This window comes from Polypterus senegalus, chromosome 11 (assembly GCF_016835505.1).
Source record: "Polypterus senegalus isolate Bchr_013 chromosome 11, ASM1683550v1, whole genome shotgun sequence".
Classification (NCBI taxonomy): domain Eukaryota; kingdom Metazoa; phylum Chordata; class Cladistia; order Polypteriformes; family Polypteridae; genus Polypterus; species Polypterus senegalus.
In genome coordinates, this window is record NC_053164.1 from 36740703 (window position 1) to 36764664 (window position 23962).

General features: G+C 37.4%; 1 protein-coding gene across 11 annotated transcripts in view; it reads right to left on the reverse strand.

Annotated features, from left to right (window-relative positions):
- Nucleotides 1-1121: 1121 nt before the first annotated feature.
- gpat2 (glycerol-3-phosphate acyltransferase 2, mitochondrial) overlaps nt 1122-23962 on the reverse strand; it is a 121563-nt gene continuing 98722 nt past the window's right edge. For 10 of the 11 annotated variants that reach the window (XM_039768380.1, XM_039768379.1, XM_039768382.1 and 7 more), the window contains 6 exons: nt 22314-22391; nt 21685-21807; nt 15720-15831; nt 2948-3016; nt 2192-2247; nt 1122-2109 (listed from right to left, as the gene is read on the reverse strand). In XM_039768380.1, the coding sequence (XP_039624314.1) occupies nt 1990-2109; nt 2192-2247; nt 2948-3016; nt 15720-15831; nt 21685-21807; nt 22314-22391 (558 nt within the window). In that variant the 3' untranslated portion in view covers nt 1122-1989. The remainder of the gene's footprint in view (nt 2110-2191; nt 2248-2947; nt 3017-15719; nt 15832-21684; nt 21808-22313; nt 22392-23962) is intronic. The other variant, XM_039768376.1, reaches the window with a different exon arrangement.

The following is a 23962-nucleotide window of genomic DNA, read 5'->3' on the forward strand; positions in this document are numbered from 1 at the left end:
TGTAGCTGCAGACTACAATAGTGTGGTCTCAATTACGCATGTCGGCTTATGAACATCATTTTAAGTTTTAACGGCAATAGTCTTAACATATTTTGAGATCACATAATATGGGAGGTTGACTGGAAATTGTCAGATATCCCATCACACTCTGCACAAATATAACGGCCATTTCAAAACTACATTTACTGTAGATGAAAGAGATACAATTTATTTTTGTATAGTCCAAAATCACACAAGGAGTGTCGCAATGGGCTTTAACAGGCCCTGCCTCTCTAAGAAGACAAAGAAAGACCATGTCCACTGCTGTGTCAGTATTATTAATCTGATGTCTGTAGGGCGGAGTGGTGGCTCTGAGGCTAAGGATCTGCGCTGGAATCCAGAAGGTTGCCGATTTGAATCCCTGCCACTGCCAAAAGAGATCCTACTCTGCTGGGCCCTTGAGCAAAACCCTTAACCTGTAATTGCTCCAGGGGCGCTGTACAATGGCTGACCCTGCGCTCTGACCCCAAGGGGTATGCGAAAACTAACAAATTCCTACAAGAAATTGTATAAGGCAAAATAAAGAATAAATAATCAACTCAGCACGCAGTAGCTAATAATGTGTGAATGTACTGTAGCAGCTCCTTTCAAGTGTTCTTCTAGCACTCCAACACAACCTTGTTCACTGTGAAGCCATTGCAGTTGTGCTCAGAATTTCTCTGAAATGCACTGTAATCATGAATTTGTGCAGACACCAGCACACACAAGATAAACAATTTAAAAGAAGATATGACAGCTGCAGGTACTTTGTCATTCCAAGGTCAGCACTGGTGGTATGGTCGTTGATTGAATGGTTCAGCTATCAAGAGTTATTGAGTATTTAGGAGTTTAGCATTTTAATGGGAGATGGTGTGCACCATTCTACAGTCAACCAACATGGTGCTATTTTTCAGGGTCAACTCAAGTCCGGCCACTTTATTACTTTCACTTATCAGGTTCAGTTTCATTATGTATTGGTCTTGGATTGTTGAATATATATAGTCTACTATGAAGCAAAGAAACATAACTCATTTCAGAAATAGAAAAAATACAAATGATAAAAATATGCATCATTTATTCAAAAAGATACATGTATAAATGATTAACTTTGTTCTGTGATTTAGAAAATGCACCTCTGAATTTGAAAGGAATATAGAATAGAAAAGTGAGTGGTGCGCACTCACCAGAGCAACTGTCTAGATACATCACATTACACGGTGGGCTAATCCGCTTCTATTGCCCTCACTCAGTCTGACAATGTTCCATTTTACTCTGCCAATATGCATTTCCAAGCAAGCAGATTAAGACAACAATTAAAGCAGATTCATTAATAGTCTGAGGAAACGATTCAGCACAATTTTATAAGATGCCTAAACTTATTAAATCAGGAATCCATTTTAAAAACATGGATGCAACATCTGACTTAAACTTTGGTATGAGTCCAAAACAAACTCCAAATAATGCCATTTGTCTTCACTCACTGGACGTAGAGCTTGGGGAGGAGGTATCGGGGAATCCACCCTGAAACCAAATGCCATTACACAATCTTGGATATAAAGACCTTTAATTTTCATTTCTACCTTTTCTTTTATCACATGTCAAACAGGTTCCATGTTCTGGTACTGAGCACGAATGATGGTCAAGACTAACAGAGGTAGAAACTTGGAACTTAAATAAATGAATCCCTGTTTTACTGCCTTTTCCTTCTTGGTTGTACAGTCATCTGTTACTTGCAGCCGCCACCATCATTAGAGACACATAACACTTCAGACTTGCCCTGTGGGACTCCAGAAGGAGTTCTTGTTGAAATACTCCACTATCACTAAATCAGTTTTTGCCAGACTACCACAATTTACCATCCCATTTTCATACATATACATATACATATATATATATTTTTTTAATTACTGCTTAGTATTTTGGAACCAACAAAAGATAACACATGCATTTAACAATGAACAATTGCAATATTTAAACAAACAAAAACTGGTCTATTAAATTTTGCAGCTTCTTTTTTTCCTCTGGTTGATGAAATTCTCGGCCAAGTGTTAGGTACACAACTTTGTCATCTCCCTCCTCTTCTTTCAGAATCTGTAATAGGCACAGTAATAGCATTAATAGCAGCTGAGTATGCTGGGACTGAGGGGAAGAGAACTGATAAAGGAGTGCTCACCCCCAGGTCCTTAAATACCCAGACTGCAGTAGCTGCCATCTTCAGTGTACAGCTTTCTAGATGCAAATAAAAACAGAATAGTGAACAGCTGTGTTTTTAAAAGCTAAAGTTAGACAGTAGGTAAATCTCTAATATTATTCTTTTCCATCCAAACAATTAATTCAAAACCTATGAACAACAGTCAGTCACTGTATGTACTGGCAACTAATTCATAAAACTGAACATACAAATGCAAAAAAATATAACTGTAGCCTTTTCAAGCTACAGCAATATATTTGTAACACTTCAAATTTAGCTAATTCACAATGTGTAGATAAATGTATGAACCCTCCGATTCAGCCCATTTATACTTTATAGATAAATGCTACATATTAGCTGCTCATTGTCAGCTTTACATCTGCTCCTGGCATGGAGTCGTATTCGTTCCTCCCATGCATGGCTTATCTCCTAGAGAACTGCATTTAACACCTGGTGAATCAGACTTCATGAAATAGTTGATGTACAGTAAAATTCTGGTCCTACCTTTAAATGGCACAATTTAAAACTAGTTGTTGGGTGCCACAGACAAATTAAACAAAAGGACATACTGTACATCACTACCTTCCCAAAAACCTCACCGAAGTGGAACTCTGCAGCTACTCTCTAGTGAAACAAGTACAATTCCATGTGATTTAATTTTAACTTTTGTGACTCAAGTTGTGTAAATAAAGTAAGCTCCTAATCAAATGACACATCTTTGTTTGTTGTGGAACTCACCATAGTGAGATTTTTCTTTTTGTGCTTTCTTCATTAGAAATCTGTGCAGCTCCTCCATGCTCGCAGCTGCTAAAAACAAATCCAAAACAAAGCAAACCTTAAATGTCACTGCAACAAATTACAATGGGACAAAACATACTAAAAATGGAAGCATTTTTTTTTCCTAAAGTTCTAGTGTAAAATGCTACACCACCACTTACTCTTATATTTGCATTTCAGGCACTTCTTAATGTTGAAATTAATTTTATTGGCTAACTAAAAAGATTACAATATGCAAGCTTTTGAGGCAACTCAGGCCCCTTCTTCAGGCAAGATTACTTTTTAGTTAGCCAATAAAATGTGTCATTTTGCTTAACTTCTCACTAAATTCATAATGGCTAACACGGTACAACACCCTAGTACTACAGGTACGTCTTAAAAAATGTTCTAATTTAGATCATTAAAATGCCTACAATATACACATCTCTAATTTCACAACAGAAACAATACATTTGAAACAAAGGTATTGAGTGGTTCTTCAAAATTTTGCTGATACAACTACATAATTTCAAACTACATTATGAAAGCTTAAGTGTGTAACAAGGAAAATATTTAAAACTGTAAAGCAAAACACAGGCATAAAAATGTGAGATTAGCAACGCAAGAAACACTGCTAACCAAGAAGAGTATAAATGATCATCTATAATTTGCCAGGACACATTTTGATTTTCCCCAAAGTCTTTTGGAAGAATAGTCTACAGATGATTTGTGATACAACTGGTTTTGAAGGACATGGATCCCAGTGTGCCTGGCATAAAGCAAGGACAACATTCCACAGTAAAAACATCACTCCAAACATGTAGGTAATAGTATGGGGATAGTTGCTGTCTCAGGATCTTGACAACTTTCTATAACTAAAGGAAACATGAATTGTGCTCTATAGAGAAAATCTTAAGGAGTATTTGTCTAGTCATCCACCTACGAGCTCAAATGTAGTTGGGTCATAGAGCAAGACAATGATCCAAGAAAACAAAAGAAAGTCTATATAGGTACAGCTGAGAAAAATATTACATTTTTGGACAGACTTAACGCTAAGACAGATGCAGTAGCAGGATCCAAAACAAGTAGTTTATACCTAAAAACCTACCAATGGTTCTGAATTAAATAAGCTCTGAAGAGAGAAGTAGGTTACAATTTCTTATCGGCAATGAGAAAGACTGAAAGGGAATTCTAAAGACACACTTAGTTGCAATTATTGGAGATGAAAGTGTTACAAACTGTAGGATTGATTACTTTTTCACACAATTACAGTTGGTGTTCAGTGACTTTATTCATTCCATAAATGACAGAACTTAAAAAGGTTTTATTTGTCCACTTAGGTGGACTTTATTAAATTTTGGGTAAAGCGATGAAAAAAGTTTAAAAAAAATTTTTAAGGGACAATTTAGTATGAATTCATAACTCAAAGATAATGAAACATCCACAAGATTAGCAAAGGCTCAGAATGTTGAAGTAATTGACAATGTTAACCCAAGTTCTTTTTCTTTTTTACATTTGATTGAATGTATTATTACTGAATTTAATATACATCCCAAATTTTACAAAACTTGGGTCAAATCAAGTCAACCAACCCCCTAACCTATGATTAAGAGAGCTGAGCCAACGGAGTAAAATTGTAATAGTAGGAAAAATAAGGTAATAAATAAAAATTAAAATAAAAAAGGGAAGAGAATCTGCTTCCTCAATTTATATGCTATTCTAAAATGTTATTGATTATATTCTGCCATGTTTTAAAAAAGTTTTGTACAGATCCTCTAAGTGAGAATTTGATTTTTTTTCAATATCAAATTGTATATAACATCAGTTTCCCACTGACTTAACAGGACAGTTAGGATTCTTCCACTTAAGCAAGATAAGGAAGTCTACGTGCCAATAGTGTAGTAAAAGCAGTTACAGTTTGTTTGCCCTTCTCCACTTTAAGCCCATCTGGAAGTCCACCAAACACAGCTGTTAGTGGATCAGCAGGAATTGTGACACTTAGGCTGTCTGAAAGGCATCTAAAGATTTTGGTCCAAAATTATGTTCATTTGGTGCAGGCCCAAAACATGCGGCCCAGTGAGGCTGGAACTTGCTTGCAATGTTTGCAGGTTGGATCTTGCCTTGGAAACATTTTGGACAATTTTAAATGAGAGAGATGTGCTTGATAGATGGTTTTAAGTTAAATAATTGTATGCTTTGCGCATATAGAAGTACAGTGTATTCTGTGCATTGCTGCTTTCCACTCCTTTTCTGAAATGCTGAGTGATACTTTTTCCACTGTCCTCTAGGATCTTTGAAAGGGAGGGACTTTAAAATGTTTTTTGTATATTACAGAAATGCTGCTTGAGTCCTCAAGACTAATCAATATTTCTTCCAGAATAGAAGTAGGTGGGAGGTGAGGAAAACTGGGCAGATTTCGTTTAGCAAAGTTTCAAATTTGGAGGTAGTGAAAGAATTGTGTTGATGGGAAGTTAAATTTGGAGTGTAATTGTTCGCAGGATGCAAAGATGATATCTATGTACAGATAACCCAAGTTCTAAAGTATGTAGTTTTATTAAATTATTTCCCCAAACCACTTGTTAAATTATTGAGCTGAACTTACATTAGTACCACTGGGCAAAAGGCAAGGACCAACCCTGGATGGAATGTCAGTTCATCTCACAGCATGCCTGCACATACACCAGCCAGGGACAGATTTACCATCAGTGCATTGTGGGTGTATGCCCAGGGGCCATTAAGCAGTCAAGTTTTGTACCAAAATCAAAAGTAAAAAATATTACGCTGTATTATTAAAGGGTATGATCAACTCTCTGGTTAAGGAGCCAATTCACCCAGGGGCCTGTGGGGTTCTTTATCCGGCCTTGAGCTCAAGCGCGTGCAGAAGGAACTCCGAGTCCAACTCAGGGCGGCAAAGGAGCAGTACAGGAGAAAACTGGAGCAAAAGTTGCACAATAACAGCATGAAGGAAGTGTGGGATAGGATGAAGATCATTACTGGCTGCAGCTCGAAGCGGGGTGCCACCATCGAGAAAGACGTGGAGAGAGCAAACCTGATGAACAACTTCTTTAACATGTTTGACCGCCCTAACCCACTCTCACCTCAGAGTACTGCACCCTCCACCCTTCTTTCAGCTGATACCAATATAGGAGAGTTTCCCCGCACCCACAATTACATCAGCCCAGGTAAGCAGAGAGCTGAGGAGACTTCGTGCCAGCAAAGCAGTGGGTCCAGATGGAGTATCGCCACGACTGCTGAAGGCCTGAGCGTTTGAGCTGGGGAGTCCTCTACAGCGCATCTTCAACCTGTGCCTGGAACAGGGGAGAGTCCCGAGGCTTTGGAAAACATCTTGTATCACCCCAGTCCCAAAGGTATTACGTCCTGGGGAGCTGATGACTTCAGGCCTGTTGCCTGGACATCACATGTGATGAAGACCATGGAGCAGCTGCTGCTTCATCACCCAAGGCCACAGGTCCGCCATGCCCTTGACCCTCTGCAGTTCGCATACAAGGAGAAGGTGGGAGATGAGGATGCCATCACCTATATACTACACCGATCCCTCTCCCACTTGGACAGAGGCAGTGGTGCTGTAAGAATTATGTTTCTGGACTTCTCTAGCGCCTACCACACCATCCAACCTCTGCTCCTTAGGGACAAGCTGACAGAGATGGGAGTAGACTCACACCTGGTGGCATGGATCGTGGACCATCTTACAGACAGACCTCAGTATGTGTGTCTCGGGAACTACACGTCTAACATTGTGGTCAGCACCACAGGAGCGCCGCAGGGGACTGTGCTTTCTCCAGTCCTGTTCAGCCTGTATACATTGGACTTACAATACAACTCTGAGTCCTGGCTCGCTGACGACACTGCTATCGTGGGCTGCATCAGGAGTGGGCAGGAGGAAGAGTATAGGAACCTAATCAAGGACTTTGTTAAATGGTGCGACTCAAACCACCTACAACTGAACACCAGCAAAACCAAGTAGCTGGTGGTGGATTTTAGGAGGCCTAGGCTCCTCATGGACCCCGTGATCATCAGAGGTGACTGTGTGCAGAGGGTGCAGACCTATAAATATCTGGGAGTGCAGCTGGATTATAAATTGGACTGGACTGCCAATACTGTTGCTCTATGCAAGAAAGGACAGAGACGACTATACTTTCTTAAAAGGCTGGTGTCCTTCAACATCTGCAATAAGATGCTGCAGATGTTGTATCAGACAGTTGTGGCGAGCGCCCTCTTCTATGAGGTGGTGTGCTGGGGAGGCAGCATAAAGAAGAGGGACGCCTCATATCTGGCCAAACTGGTGAGGAAGGCAGGCTCTATTGTAGGCACGGAGCTGCTTTAACGTTAACATTATATAAGACTAGCAAAATACCCACGCTTCGCAGCGGAGAAATAGTGTGTTAAAGTAGTTATGAAAAAGAAAAGGAAACATTTTAAAAATAACATAACCTGATTGTGAATGTAATTGTTTTGCCACTGTTATGAGTGTTGCGGTCATCAAGGATTTGATTATCATTATTTCTTTCCATCAGGTTTGTATTTGGAGGACGTGTTGTTTTGAAGTTACATTCCGTGTTTGTCAACCGTTGTAAAGATACCAGGTTTCATTCATCGAAGTGTTCACTACCCAAATCACTACTCATGAATGTAAGATGTTTAACAGGCATTCCCGGTATTAACTTGTGGATTTTCCTGCGAATATTTAGCAGCAGCGTGTGTATGAACTTGTGGAATCTCTTGCGAGTATTTAGCGACAGCGTCTTGTAACAGTTGTCAAAAAAATTTTTATTGTGTGCCTTTAACTGTTTCTGCCGCATGCTTCCTTTTAGAGATTATGTCCCAGTAATTAACCGTCTGTGGGATATCTGTTTAAGAAGAATTGGGGGCAAACTATGCCTGTGAGTCCTTGCTAAACGTACCATGGTGTGACGTCAGGGGAACTGACTAAAAAGGCAAGGAGGCACGTATTTTGAATGAAAAGGGAGAAGACAGCGAAGGAGCAGAAAAGTGAGAAGGAAAACTGTTTAAATAAAGAGCTAGGAAGGTGAATGGAAAGAAGCAGCCAGCGGTAAAGCAAGGAAGACTCTGTAATATGGACGGTTGGTTGCACGTAGAAGGTGCAACAATAAGATTGTTAAGCCTTATGATAATGTTCCCACACGGAGGGTTTAGAGAGACGCACTGGGAGAAGTATAGAATAGGGAAGCCCGTGTGACTGTTTTGCTGTTCTCCTTCGACAGTTCTGTGGCTCTGCACATTTGTATGCACCTCTCTAAAGTCAGTTTGTCTTCTCTCAGTAATCTTGGTTGCAAACTTGCATTACTGGTTCTGCACACAATTCGGTCATGTATAAGGGAACTTTTAATCTTCCCGAAATTGCATGTGCCTGCAAACACTCAGATCTGTGACGTAGTTGTCTATATTTTCTCCCCTTGCCTGATTTCTTGAAAAAAAAAACCTCTCTACAGTTTCGTTTATTTTCGGGTTGTAATGTTCATCAAATTTACGTATCATCAAGCTCATGGTTAACTCATCAGGTCTTACATCACTGGTCAGCGCCTGACACAATTCTCTGCCACTCTCTCCAATAAGATAATAATCTGACCTTAGTGTTTTTCTCTGCCTCCGGCATTGCAAGTTCTGTGTATAATCTGAACTCGTCCTTCCATGTTCTCCATGACTTCGCCAGGTCTTTATTATCGAGGCTTTATACCCTGCGTCTTCTCATTAAACTTGTATCTCGATAATATCTCGTGCGATCTTGTGATGTCCATGGTTTTATTTAATTTAATTTTAGCTCAGACCCGGCATTCAAACGTTTCTCTCGCACTTTCGCTGAGTTTGTGCCAAACACTATTCTATCCCTGACCATCTCATCTTCGTTTGCATAAGCACAGCTCTTCACCAATAATTTTAACTCCGTTAGAAAGTGATCAAAAGTCTCGTTTATACCCTGCGTCCTCTCAGTAAACTTGTATCTCGTGAATATCGTATTCGTCTTAGGCATGACAAATGCCAGGGGCAGCGTGTCTATGAACTTAATTTAAACTTAAGCTTTACACCTTGCTTTCCTATTCGTTTGCATAAGCACAGTCCTTCACCAGCAATTTTAACTCCATTACAGCAATTTTAACTCCCTTATAAAGTGATCAAAAGTCTTGTTTACACCCTGCGTCTTCTCATTAAACTTGTATCTCGCGAATATCTTATTTGTCGTAGGCATGACAAACGCCAGCGGCAGCGTGTCTATGAACTTAATTTAAACTTAAGGTTTACACTGTGCTTTGTTTACGCAGTAGCTGCACTTATGAATATTCTTGTATGTGTCACTCGCTTCATATTCTTTTGCTGCCTTCTCAATTGTGTAATGCATTTTTTGAACAGGTTTCATTCATCGAAGTGATCACTACCCAAATCGGTACTCGTAAATCTAAGATGTTTAATAGGTATTCCTGGTATTAAGTTGTGGATCTGCCTGCGAATATTTAGCAGCAGCATAATTTAAACTTAAGCTTTACACCTTGCTTTCCTATTGATATATGTACAAATGCTTGTTCAGCGTCAGAGGGTTTCCGCAGTAGCTGCACTTATGAACATGCTAAGCACAGTCCTTCACCTGCGAATGTTTACCTTATATGGGAAGGCACTCAATTACGTGGGAGGCGTGATGATGTGGAACACAACTCTGCCTCACATGGCGACCGAGCTGCAGGCCGTATATATGGACGAAATTAGGTTCCAGTTATGACTGTTATACGTAGAATTTCGAAATGAAACCTGCCTAACTTTTGTAAGTAAGTTGTAAGGAATGAGCCTGCCAAATTTCAGCCTTCCACCTACACGGAAAGTTGTAGAATTAGTGATGAGTCAGTGAGTGAGTGAGTCGTCAGTCAGTGAGGGCTTTGCCTTTTATTAGTATAGACTGTTATACCTGCATTTTTATCACTCTTTAATTTAATATTGTTTTTTAACAGTAAGCTGGTGCTGGAGTATGTGAATTTCCCCTTTGGGATTAATAAAGTGTATCTATCGATGTTGACAATAGATTGATTTAGAGTTGTCAATCACCAAACCTAAATGTGTTTAGCTGGGAAATGACAGTATTGGAATAAGTACATTCAGAAACTGAATATGATTTTTATTCACTACGTAATCTAATAGTCTTTACTGTTTGGTAGTCAAAAGCTCATGTTATAAATGAATAGCAATTTGACACTTAAGTTACTTTAACTAACTAAAGCTGACGTAGTGGTGCACATAAAAGTGAATACTTCAAACCCAAACGTAAAAGTATAACCAGGTTTACATAAAAAAAAAGTCTTAACTGGTGAAGCTGACAGTGATTGTACACTTTAGTTATTTTTCTTCAAGGGCAATTAACAGACAAAAACAAAGGAGTCACTGTTTTTTTTTTAACTGCACTGTGATTACCAGGCTAGTTATTTGTCATAATGTGACCCAAAAGATAAGAGGTTTTACAATGCAAATTCTTCATAAAATACCTTGACACACATATACATATATTTAAACTGGGTACTGACATCCAAGCTAACCAATAGCATCCACAGCCTTCAAATATCACAATTATTGAAGGGTGGTTGATGTTGAGTGTTGGTTTGTGATTTTCTAAATTTTGTTTTAATCACCACGATAGACACAACGATTGCTATTTGGCAATTTTGTGCTTCTCAGCTCCAGACACATTTTCTTTCCACTGTATTTATTATTTACTATCACTTCTCCAATTCTTCAAGTACAGTTATTTATAAGAAAACTGCATCCATGCTAAACATGTACAATAAAATTATTTCCTGCTTTATTTTGTTTTCATTAACATAGAATGCATGTTAAAGTGGGGGAGTTGCTATTGTAGCCGCCGAAGTATAAGGCGAGATCGAGCACGGGTAAAACTTGTGCTGAAAGAAATCTCTCAGTTCAAAAGTTCATTTAAAAAATATTTAGTGAAAGATAAAAGCAAATAATCCACACAAGAATAAAGAAAAAAGTAGTTACACACATAGAATAAAAGGCAAAAAAAAGGAAAAATGTATCTTCTCTAAACTTCTTTTCTTGAGAAACTTCAGTTATTTCTGTACTTAAAAGTTCTTTCCTTCTGCCTCTTTATTTAAAGATTCTTAGCTGCTTCTTCTGTAAACTTTAAACTTATGGCTCTGCACTTAAATTAAGTGCTGTTTTCTTACATATTGCTTTACACACTCAAAACGGTTTAAACCCTTGTGCTCTCTACGCCTTACACATGGCAAGGCTGGTCACTAACTGAAGAATGTTTAGTCATAGCAGATAGAAACAGCTAGAATATACAAATTTCACTCAACTTATGTGGGTTATAGCAAACTTCCATAGATTATGCTTTGTCATCTAGCAAAATATTTATGAATCTTATATAACTAGGAAAATGGCTCTTACTGCTACTTTTATGTCAATACTTTTAAAACGATTTCATTGGTACAATTAATGATAGCAATAGTACACCTGCCACATAAATCATTATGTATATAAAATGTGTTTGTGAAAATACCATCTCATGGACCTTAACATATTTTTGTTTTCTGATTAACATGGACAGGCAATTTCATCTGGGTCACATGAAAGGTTTGAGGAGGAAAGTGAACCATCAACCATGTAAGTACAGAGTCCTCTACCTTATCTTCTATATCCCACCATCTCCAAAAGAGATGTGATTGATTTTTATGACACTTACATTTTCTATCTCAGAAATTTTATGCTGACATCTTGTACTAAAGTCATAGTAACTCAACCTTCTGAAGCCTTCAAATAGAGCAGAGGTTCTCAATATTGGTCCAGCAGGTTTTTCTTCCAACCAGCTTCTGTTTTTAATTGGAATCCTGGGATAATTAAGTGAACTGTTATTGCCCAGATTCTGTGTTTTGGAAACACTATAGAAATGAGATAACCAAGGCTGGGAAAATATATATATTTCTTATTCTTTTGCATGTTTGTCACACAAAATGTTTCTGATCATCAAACACATTTAACCATTAGTCAAATATAACACAAGTAAACACAAAATGTAGTTTTTAAATGATTGTTTTTAATATTTAGGGAGAAAAAAAAAATCCAAACCTACATGGCCCCGTGTGAAAAAGTAATTGCCCCCTGAACCCAATAACTGGTTGGGCCACCCTTAGCAGCAATAACTGCAATCAAGCATTTGCGATAACTTGCAATGAGTCTTTTACAGCGCTCTGGAGGAATTTTGGCCCACTCATCTTTGCAGAATTGTTGTAATTCAGCTTTATTTGAGGGTTTTCTAGCATGAACCGCCTTTTTAAGGTCATGCCATAGCATCTCAATTGGATTCAGGTCAGGACTTTGACTAGGCCACTCCAAAGTCTTCATTTTGTTTTTCTTCAGCCATTCAGAGGTGGATTTGCTGGTGTGTTTTGGGTCATTGTCCTGATGCAGCACCCAAGATCGCTTCAGCTTGAGTTGACGAACAGATGGCCGGACATTCTCCTTCAGGATTTTTTGGTAGACAGTAGAATTCATGGTTCCATCTATCACAGCAAGCCTTCCAGGTCCTGAAGCAGCAAAACAACCCCAGACCATCACACTACCACCACCATATTTTACTCTTGGTATGATGTTCTTTTTCTGAAATGCTGTGTTCCTTTTACGCCAGATGTAACGGGACATTTGCCTTCCAAAAAGTTCAACTTTTGTCTCATCAGTCCACAAGGTACTTTCCCAAAAGTTTTGGCAATCATTAAGATGTTTCTTAGCAAAATTGAGACGAGCCCTAATGTTCTTTTTGCTTAACAGTGGTTTGTGTCTTGGAAATCTGCCATGCAGGCCGTTTTTGCCCAGTCTCTTTCTTATGGTGGAGTCATTAACACTGACCTTAATTGAGGCAAGTGAGGCCTGCAGTTCTTTAGACGTTGTCCTGGGGTCTTTTGTGACCTCTCGGATGAGTCGTCTCTGCGCTCTTGGGGTAATTTTGGTCGGCCGGCCACTCCTGGGAAGGTTCACCACTGTTCCATGTTTTTGCCATTTGTGGATAATGGCTCTCACTGTGGTTCGCTGGAGTCCCAAAGCTTTAGAAATGGCTTTATAACCTTTACCAGACTGATAGATCTCAATTACTTCTGTTCTCATTTGTTCCTGAATTTCTTTGGATCTTGGCATGATGTCTAGCTTTTGAGGTGCTTTTGGTCTACTTCTCTGTGTCAAGCAGCTCCTATTTAAGTGATTTCTTGATTGAAACAGGTGTGGCAGTAATCAGGCCTGGGGGTGCCTACGGAAATTGAACTCAGGTGTGATACACCACAGTTAGGTTATTTTTTTTAATAAGGGGGCAATTACTTTTTCACACAGGGCCATGTAGGTTTGGATTTTTTTTCCTCCCTAAATAATAAAACCATCATTTAAAAACTGCATTTTGTGCTTACTTGTGTTATATGTGACTAATGGTTAAATGTGTTTGATGATCAGAAACATTTTGTGTGACAAACATGCAAAAGAATAAGAAATCAGGAAGGGGGCAAATAGTTTTTCACACCACTGTATTTATGTGTGTGTGTATATATATATATATATATATAAATTATCTTTTTTTTAATGTACTAAGCAGTTATATGGGAATTTTTTTTTCTTTTTAACAATATTTTTATCTTGATGTTCATTCTATTTTTCTGGGTAATCCAATTGTTTAATTAATCCATTGTTTTCTAATTAGTGGGCCTGACAAAGTAATTGCAGCCTTTCATGATTCAGTGTTGTTTCCCTGGGTGTTTTGCTCTGTTCTTTTTTCATTGTCTTATATATAAATGTCTACAAGTGGAAGTGTGTGTGTCTGTCCAGCCCAGAAGTGAGACTCACTTTGCCGCTAATAACACAAGCAAAGCCTGCACGTCAGCAAAATGAAACCTCAGAAGAAAGACAAAGTCGCTTAGCCGCTAATATCAGCAAAACGGTATCCCTTTTACTTTTCCTCATGCCGCTAATACACAAGTGATGCGAGCATGTTGGTAAAACGAAAACTCCCAGGAGAAAGATGCCCAGAGTAGTTCATTTCAATTACCTGACATCTCTATATGTCAATTTTTCTTCTAACGATTTCAATAGTTTCTAGGACCCAAGGCTTTTTACAGCATAGGCTTACACAGCTAGTCATTATTAAGATACAATGAAGGGAGCAAACTGCACAGAGAAAGGGCAAAATATAATGAAAGCAACAAAAGTGAGTTAAGCATTTAAATCTATATCAAAAGCACAAATAATTTTTAAATATCTAATGAATGTTAAAATCATGCTGCTGTGCTTTCTTAATCTACACTAATAAAAGGCAAAGCCCTCACTGACTGACTCACTCACTCATCACTAATTCTACAACTTCCCGTGTAGGTGGAAGGCTGAAATTTGGCAGGCTCATTCTTTACAGCTTACTTACAAAGATTAGGCAGGTTTCATTTCAAAATTCTACGTATAACAGTCATAACTGGAACCTACTTTCTACCATATATACGGCCATAGCCTGCAGCTCGGTCGCCGTGTGAGGCGGAGTTGCGTCCCGCATTATCACGCCTCCCACGTAATTGAGTGCCTGCCCATATAAGGTAAATATTTGCGGGTGAAGGACTGTGCTTATGCAAACAAAGATGAGATGTTCTAGTGCTTGGCACAAACTCTGCGAAAGTGCGAGAGAAACTTTTAAGTGCTGGGTCTTAGCTAACATTAAATAAAGCCGTGGACATCGCAAGATCACACAAGAGATCAGCTCACGTGAACTGACTGTGAACGCAGTACGTAGAGAACAAGGAAGAGCTCCAAAGAGGGCTGAACAAAAAATGCATTACACAATTGAGAAGGCAGCAAAAGAATATGAAGCAAGTGACGCATACAAGCATATTCATAAGTGCAGCTACTGTGGAGACAGAGCACGGTGTAAACCTTAAGTTTAAATTAAGTTTATAGACATGCTGCCACTGACGTTTGTCATGCCTACTTATGCAAATGAAAAGGAGATGGTCAGGGGTAGAATAGTGTTTGGCACAAACTCAGCAAAAGTGAGACAGAAACTTTTAAGTGCCGGGTCTGAGCTAACATTAAATGATTGTTGGTGAAGGACTGTGCTTATACAAACGAATAGAAAGCAAATGTTACGTTATTTTTAAAATGTTTCCTTTTCTTTTTCATAACTTCTTTAACACACTTCTTCTCCGCTGCGAAGCGCGGGTATTTTGCTAGTGTAGAATAAGAGGAAAAAAAATACCAGCTAATTAATTGAGATCACTGTTATCATTTGCCACTGATTATGAATCTGGTTAAAGCAAACACCTGAAGCCACAGTGGGCCTGCCCCCAAGACCGACTTTGAGAACCTCTGAAGTAGAGAGCACTGCAAACGTAAGCAATAAGTAAAGACACTGTCTCAAAAGACGTGGCCTCTACTCACCATCCAGGAATACACAAGATGTAGTTTTATTTATAACCTGTTGGTTATATTTGTTTTAGTAGGAAATAATAGCAAAGTTCTATATCTGATCCTGAGACCTAAATATCAGACGATTCAAAATACAGATAGTAACTCGAGCAAAATTCATGCAGCATTTACAACATTAAACTTAATTACACAACTTCATAGAAAAATACCACATACAAAATGTTGTCTTCATCATGAGTAACAGGGCTTTGCTAAATTAACATATTAGGTAAACTAAGAATTTGTTTGCAAGAGAGCCATTCTTTAGGAATCTTAAGACTTCACTTACGTGTCAGCATTTCCAGGAACTGTAGTGTATCAACAGACCAAGACAATGCCCTGAGTAAAGGGCTCAGCATTCTGCACAGGAAGAAAAACATATCTGGGCAGCTCTGGCTAAGCTGAAACAAGAGACAATGACAAACTGAATAACAAGACAACATAATAATGACATATAACACTTACAGTACATTTAAATAGAAAGAATTACATAAAATGGGGCAAATATAAGATCAAAGACTTTGTTCTGTATTGACTATTATTGATTATTCATGAATGGATATCTTTATTCAGTGAGGACTTATAGGATAAATTACTTTAAGAATGTTAATCGAGTTATAGTACAACTCTTGTACCCATGGAATCAGTTTCAGTTATTTGTGATTACTGTGGCCCCAAAATATTAAATCGAAAATTCCAGAAATAAATGGATTTCCGCATTCCATGTGCAGAGTGTGGAAGTAATGCACGTGGGCATGCCTCTGTGTATGATTTTATTTTTGCCATGCTGATGCGTCAAGCCTTTGGAACCTCTAGCATTCGCGCTGTAACATTCATTACTGAGTTATAGCAGTGTTGTAAAAACAACCCTTAATTTTACTTAATAACCTTAAAGTTCCAAAGTACATGTAGTGGTGCAGGAAGCTCTGCAAAGCATAGGAGAAGCTGTGAAGCGATTCCTGTGCTCCTGAAAACAACGAAGAGCACAGAAGACAGGGAGTACCAACAATAGGTTAAGATATTTTTTATTTAAGAAATAAATATAAAAATGTATTTAAACTGTGTATGTACAAGATATTTTACATTTCTTCTTTGCACCTTGATGGTTAAGGTAAAATGTGAGGTTCTCTAATTAATTTGAGAGACACAAGTGTACAAGTATAAATATTTAATTAATACAAGGCATTTTACTATATAATGTAAATAACTTATTTTGCATAATTCATCAATTAAAATTCATCATGGGTACCTATGTTAATGGAAAACGTGATATACTGTACATAGGGTTCAATTACTATCTGTGGTTTCAGGCATTCGCGTAAGCCTTGTAAACTGTACTGCCCACAGATATGGACGTTCCACTGTATTAGTTAAACTATGATTACATCAAATACAAGGGATACATATTTGCATAATTACCCACAAAGAAGATAACAGAGGGAGACTGTGGTGTAGCTAGTTATGCTTTTTTCCTGGCTTCAAATAATTACATTTTTGTTGATTTCTACCATTTTACTCTGTACAAGACACTCATTACTTTCATCTTTTTTGATATTTGCTATACAGTATGTTACACTTCATTATGGATCTAGGTTTCCAAGCTGTACTGACACTGCCAACTACAACCTGCATTATTTTCTTCACTTCAGTACATTTGTTATTCCGCTCTGCATGAACAGCATATAGTATACAAAACATAACAACCCTAACCAACTAAAGCAAGTGTTTACAATCAGCACAAAACCATATAGACTAAAACCAAACTCTTATCTCAATATCAGCACAAACTTTCACATATTTTCAGAATAAGCATACTCTCCAAAAATGGGGCAAGATATCCTACGAGTTACTAAGCTGTAAAACACTTTTTTGGTGGGTTTAGTGGTATACAATAATAGAAACAACAGAAGAAAATTGTCAACCAGTAGAAATTTTAATTTATTATATTTACTTTGTTTATTATATTTACACACCAGGAAGCCACCTTAGTTACTTGTAGTAAGACACACATGCAAGGTGGATAGTCATTATCTTGTTACCTTCTGAGACAATGCGGCATATGGTGGTACAGCTATAGAGATGGAAAAAGAAGGTGAAAACTGTAGCCAAGGCTGCTCTTATATTCACATGACAAACCAATTGATGAGATGGCTAGAGAAAAAGGTTCTTCAACTTCAGGCTTCAATTTGCTATAGCTAAATTTGAATGTTCACATGCAATCAAGCAGCATATAGCCTAATTGTTCTGATAGTGTATTTGTTTCAGTGACTGGATTTACAAAAACATATTGTGGAAAATGCACACTGTTAGTATTGCGTACAACAGAATCAGATGACAGTAGGGCTCTAACTAATTTCATTTTACTAATGTTAAAAATTCTATATTGCATTGTCACATTGTGTGTGTGGTGTGATGACACAACTTTGTTTTTCCCTTGTCAAAATTGAAAACTATTTTGATTTTTGAAGGGGTCAGCTTAAACTCGTGTACAGTTGTCATACTATCAACACACCTTCAGCAGAATGGTCATGTATGCATTTTAGAAACATTTAATGACTGACCAGCTAAAAATAATGCAGATATATAAAAACTGAGAAAAATACAGAACTACAAACTAAGGACAATTAAGATACTGTTTGGACAGAGTGCTGCCAACAGAAGATTAATTTGTGATGTGATTTAACATATGCATGCTGCATGAAGATACTTTCCACAGTCTATGACAATCTATGCTAGATGTGGAACAGTTTGCACCGGAAGTTAGGTATTCATATCCGTACTTTTCAAATGGACCAACCCTACCCCAGACCCAAAACTGTTTTTTAAATGTGATCTTGCTCTTGTACATTTAAATGAGACCCCCGGCAGGACCTGCTCTCTGAAGTTTTTGGTTTAGATTTGATCACTCTAACCACCACCGTGATCATTGAAAAAAAAAAAAAAAAAAAAAAAGATAAAAACAGAGCACTAGTGGTTTTTTGCTTCACTTATGGTATATTGAAATGCTGTGCATCTTCAATTTAGAAAGCATTGGAATGAAAGATGCTTTATTTTTATGTAATAATGTTTCTTCAAAGGATGGATAGATGGACATACAAACAGACAGATGGATGGGTGGAACTTTGTCTCCAGGATAAGTCTGACTTTTTACAGAAGCCTTTATGTCTAAATACATAAATAGATAAACATATACACACAGTATGGTCTGAATACACATCAGAATGATTAAAGGGAAGACATTTTTTAAAAAAAGAAAACTTATGACTTGACAGTCACAGTGAAACAGTATACTTGCGTATTTCTGTTGGCATAAGGGAGCCCCATTCGAGTTTGAAACACTACTGTAAAATGAATCATGGGCAAAAAGTCCTCAGTGTTAGTGTGTCAGAGAGGGGATGTACAGTATTGTCCATAAGGGCCCACAGTTGTGGTTTAAAGCTCTCCTTTGCTACTACCTTCAGGGGGTTCAGAGTGTGTCCCATAACTGAGCCTGTCCTTTTATTTAGCTTGTTAATTTGGCCAGCCTCTCCTGAAATGATGTTACCAGCCCTGCAAACTATAGCATAGAATATCGCCCTGACCATCACAGAATTATAAAAGATGTGAAGGATGTTGCTTCCCATATTAAAGGAACACAGTCTCCTAAGGAAGAAGGACCCGCTCCACCCTTTCTTATATAGTTCCACTATGTTCTGAGACTAGTCCATAAGTGCAGATTCATCAGGGAATTTCAGCAAATGGCGTGACACGGTTTTATATTTCATTCTGAGGTGTTCCTTGTGGTGCTCCAGTGTTGCTCAGATCTGTATCAGAAACATAGTCCTTAAGTCTCAAACTTTTGCTTGCCAAACAGATAGTCCATTATCCAGGACATCATAGGCACCATTGGGGAAATCTATTAAAAACTGGGTCAGATTGTGTTAGTTTTATCCCCTTCTAGCATTTCAGCCCTGGATAGCTCGAGTCCAGTAATTATGCCCAGTCCATTCCAGACATCCTTCATGTTATTCTGAGTGAATTTATTATTTTAGCTTTGTAAGCATTCTTTCCTTCACTCTGCTTTTTCTTTGGCACATGCCATGCACCCTTCAATGTTCTCTTGTCACCTGATTTGAATATTCTCTTTTTCTCATTCAGTAGACCTTTTAGCTTCTTAGTAATCCAGAGTTTGTTGTTTGGAAAGCAACATACTACCTTTGAGGGAACTACAGTGTCAATACAAAAGTTAATATGGTCTGTGATGCAGTGATTGAGTCCCCCAACATCATCCCCAAGTGACATACACATCATTTCACAGTCTGACACTTGGAAGCAGTCATTCAGAGCCATTTCACCATCCAGGCTCAACTTCCTTACTATACGGGAGGTAATAGGTTGTCATCTAATAACAGGCTTGTAGTTGAGAAGCAGCTGAATGAGGTTGCGGTCAGATCTTCCCAGAGGAGCCAATTACACTTAAAATGTATGTTAAACATTTGCATAGAGCAGGTTCAGCTTTTTACTTCCACGAGAGAAAACGCCAACTGAAAGAAATTTTTCATTATTTCTTCCAAAGTCAAATGGTCGAAATCCCCACATATTGTAACTGCAGGGTCAAAGCAAGTCCTCATTAAAGTGTTAATGACAGAACACATCATTTCCATTGCTGTCCCCCATTTGCAGAGGGTGGAATATAAACATTAATAACGATGATGTAATTTATCTCTCCGAGTTAATAAAATAGACAAATTCCAACAGCCACAATTTTCTGAATTACAAACTGTAGTTTTAGCTGTAATATGCTCTCTTTTTCTCCATTTGTCATTCATGTAGTTGACCAGTAACCCCTCCTGCGTTTTTTCCACATATTAAAACAGTGTTAAGTATATCGGGTTTAAGACAGCTCTGCGTAAAACACAAAATGCCACTGAACTTCTATCCTCCATGACCTGCTATAATGGCAGACTGTTTATCCATCTTATTTGACAGAGATCAAACATTGCCCTTTACAAAGGATGGAAGACAAATTCTAAAACCTTTGCTCTTTGCTTTTACTCTCTTGCCTACATGTCAACCTCTCTGTTTGTAGACTGAAAGCTCCTGCAGTAAAGTGAAACTGACCTACTTGAGTGTTCATGATTGCAGGACAAATAACTGATTACGGGTAATGAAAATGTAAGTGAATTGTGTCAAAGTAAACTAAAAGGTAAACCATGCCTATTATTTAGAAAATTGTTAATTTGCTCTTTAAAACAAGTATGTAACAGCATATTTGGCTGGCAGAATTAAAGTTCTAGAACTGGAACTGTTGACAGGCATGCTACGGACTTATTGTAGACTGCTTTGGCATACAGGTTTTTGTTTATCTCTGCTGCTTATAATCATAAAAAAAAAACAGTCATGACAGCTGAGACTGTTACTGCTGGCTTTCTACTTTAAAACGGATATAAAAATCATGGCAAGGGGTCACTCAACTTTGCAATTCAAACTTTATTTGCTAGAACTATTTTCCATGGTCTATTCATGATGCATAATCTGCCTCAACATTCAAATCCAGACTGAAGGCCCAAACTTCAATATAAGTTTCAGCAGTCTCTTAAATTCAATGTGTCTATAGGTTTATAGGATCAGGTCATTATTTTCAAATGTACAGAGTGCAGTGGTCTGTGAAACATGCTGTATACTATAATAATAAGGTATTCTTGCCTTGAAATGTTTTCTTTAACACTGCACTGTGATTTTATCAATCACTTTTGCCATATACCCTTCCTTGTAATTAACAACTATGTTTGATATGTAAAGCTTCTTTTGATACTTGCTGTTAGTATATGTTAGGAATAACTCCAAGCTTTTACTGGTGTAGTCATGCATTTTCATATTAATGTGTTGCTTTTATCTTACATATTGGTTTGGTATTTGATACTGTAATTTTGTTTGTAAAATGTCTTGTGGTAGTGAATGTTGATAATGGTACAACAAAAACAATGATTTTAGTTTCATAAAATCAGCTTTACTGATGCTAGTTCTGGTGGAATAATACCTTCCTAGAAATTTCTCAGAATAAAAGGATTAAGAAGTGAAAGTCTTTCCAAACTTCGATTTATCATTGAAGTGCATGTTCATTCCCAAAATTGGTTTTGGACAATAACTTATAGAATCAAATGGTTGTTCATAAATTGACAACTTAAATCCTTAGATTAGTGGTGTTAGATTTACCATAAACATCACTGCCCATACTAGCACTGATTAGTATTTCCAGATCATTGCACAAGTACCTTAAAACTCTTCATGTTTTCAGATGTTTCACAGTCACTATCACTGCCTGACAGGCAATCAGAAGTTTTCCACATAAGATCATGATGCTTCTTCCCCAAGTCGCCAATCAGCTTCTCAGTAACCTACATCATTTACAGAAAAATTGTAGAAATCTTGTTAAAATTATTTTCAAAATATTATCAAAGACAGTAAATACATGGTTTTTCAGCAATTTAATTTATTGAGAAACCATGTATATTTATATTCAAATTTATGATTATGTGTACATAGTACAATTAAATTCTTACTTGCATGTAATAAACATGTAATAATTAATTGTGTAACTTGTTGGTTCTTAAGTCAATCAAAACTTAAGGTGTCAGAGACTGAAATATTTTGCACAAAGAGTAGTAACTCAAACTAAAGATGAAGCCTTTCATACGTATTGTATTGCTTTATAAAATGTGGTAAGTTACATTTTCATGGACAAATAAAAATCCACTTGAATGTCAACAAGTGCGTTTCACTTAAGGGTAATTGACCATTTTGAAACTGATGTATTTAAATTTACTTTAAAATTTCCAAAATGCTAAGAGGTGAAAGTACTTTGATGTAGGGTGGAGTAGATAAAAAGTGGGCCTAGTAATACCTCTTCCATTATTAGTACTCCACAGCGTACAAGACTATCCACAGCATCCTCTGCAATGCTCAAAAATGACTGGCAAGGCTGCAAAAATGAAAAGCGTAATTAAAAAAACAGCTTTAATTTTTTTTTTTTTTTTTTTAAATTACTCCATACTTCCTGCGTGTATGGGTATATATTTAAATACACAGAGTGACATGTGGATCAGTAAATACCCTGCTTTTACTTTCTATGCAGATGTTTGTTTCACAAATATAACTTTTCTTACCAACTGTAGTCAGAACTTAGTAATTTTCAAAACTGTTGGTGTTGTATTGTAATTAGGTATTCTCCCTGGCAACAGGGCTTCAATGTTTGTTTAGTTTCAAACAAGGCATCCCTATATCTCTCTATATGGGCATCACTGACAAGATGACCTTGAATTTTATTGTTTCTGAAAAGACTGTAATAGATGTCAGATTTTATTGAAAATTAGTTACTTTCTTTTGCGCTATTTATTGCTGACTCTGTTTCTACTTCTTCAAGTATGCGCTCAAAAAAAAAACCAAACAAGCTGTTAATTCAATTAATCAACTAAAAACCAATAATGCAACTACATATACAGCGCATTCAGACCCCTTCACTTCTCATTTTGTTATGTTGTAGTCTTATGGTTACATGGTTTAAATTCATTTTCCTTCCATCAAACAACACTTAAAAACCCAGAATTATTTTGGAATATATATTAAAAAAATAAAAGTATTTAGACATTTTACTACAACACTTGAAATCTGGCTAAGGTATTTGTTTCTATTAATCTTCACTGAGATATTTCTACACCTTGTTTAGAGTCTGCCTGTGGTCAATTCATTTGATTGGACATAATAGGAAAGGCATACACTTGTCAAAAGTAAGTTTGAAAGAGGAAAAACATGCCATGAGATAAAAGGAATTACCTTCAGAGATTATAGACATGATTGTAAACAAGGTACAGATCTAAGAAAACACTACAAAACATTTTTCTGCACCAGTGAGGTTTTCCAAGAGCACAGTGGCCTGCATAATTCTTAACTGGAATATCATGGAACAAATATGACTCTTGCTAGAGATGGCTGCCCAGCCAAAGTAAACAAATCATGGGAGAACAGCCCTGGCAAGAGATGTGACCAAGAACTCAATGGTTAATATGGGTGAGCTCCACAGAAACTGTGTGGAGATGGAAGAAGCTTCCAAAAGGACCACTACCTCCACAACACCCCTCTGATCTGGGCTTTGTGAGGGAGTGGCTAGACAAAACATGAAAGCCCACTTGGAGTTTGCAAAGAGGCAAGTAAAAGACTCTCAAGACTGTGGGAAACAAGATTTACAATGAAACAAAGAGGCCAAAATTTTATATCATGTATATGTATTCTAGTAGTCAACTAAATTACTATAATGCGCTTCTAACATGACTACTTAAGAAAGAAATCAATCAACTGCAATTAGTTCAGAATGCAGTGGCAACAGCCTTAACCAGAAAAAGAACATCTGAGCACATTTCCCTAGTTTTAACATTGTTACATTGGTTACTCATGTCCTTTAGAACTGATTTTTAAAATACTAGTCATATATAAGGCATTTTGCTCCTTCCTGTATTTCGTAGTGGCTGTCCCTTACATTTCAAGTCATAACCTTAT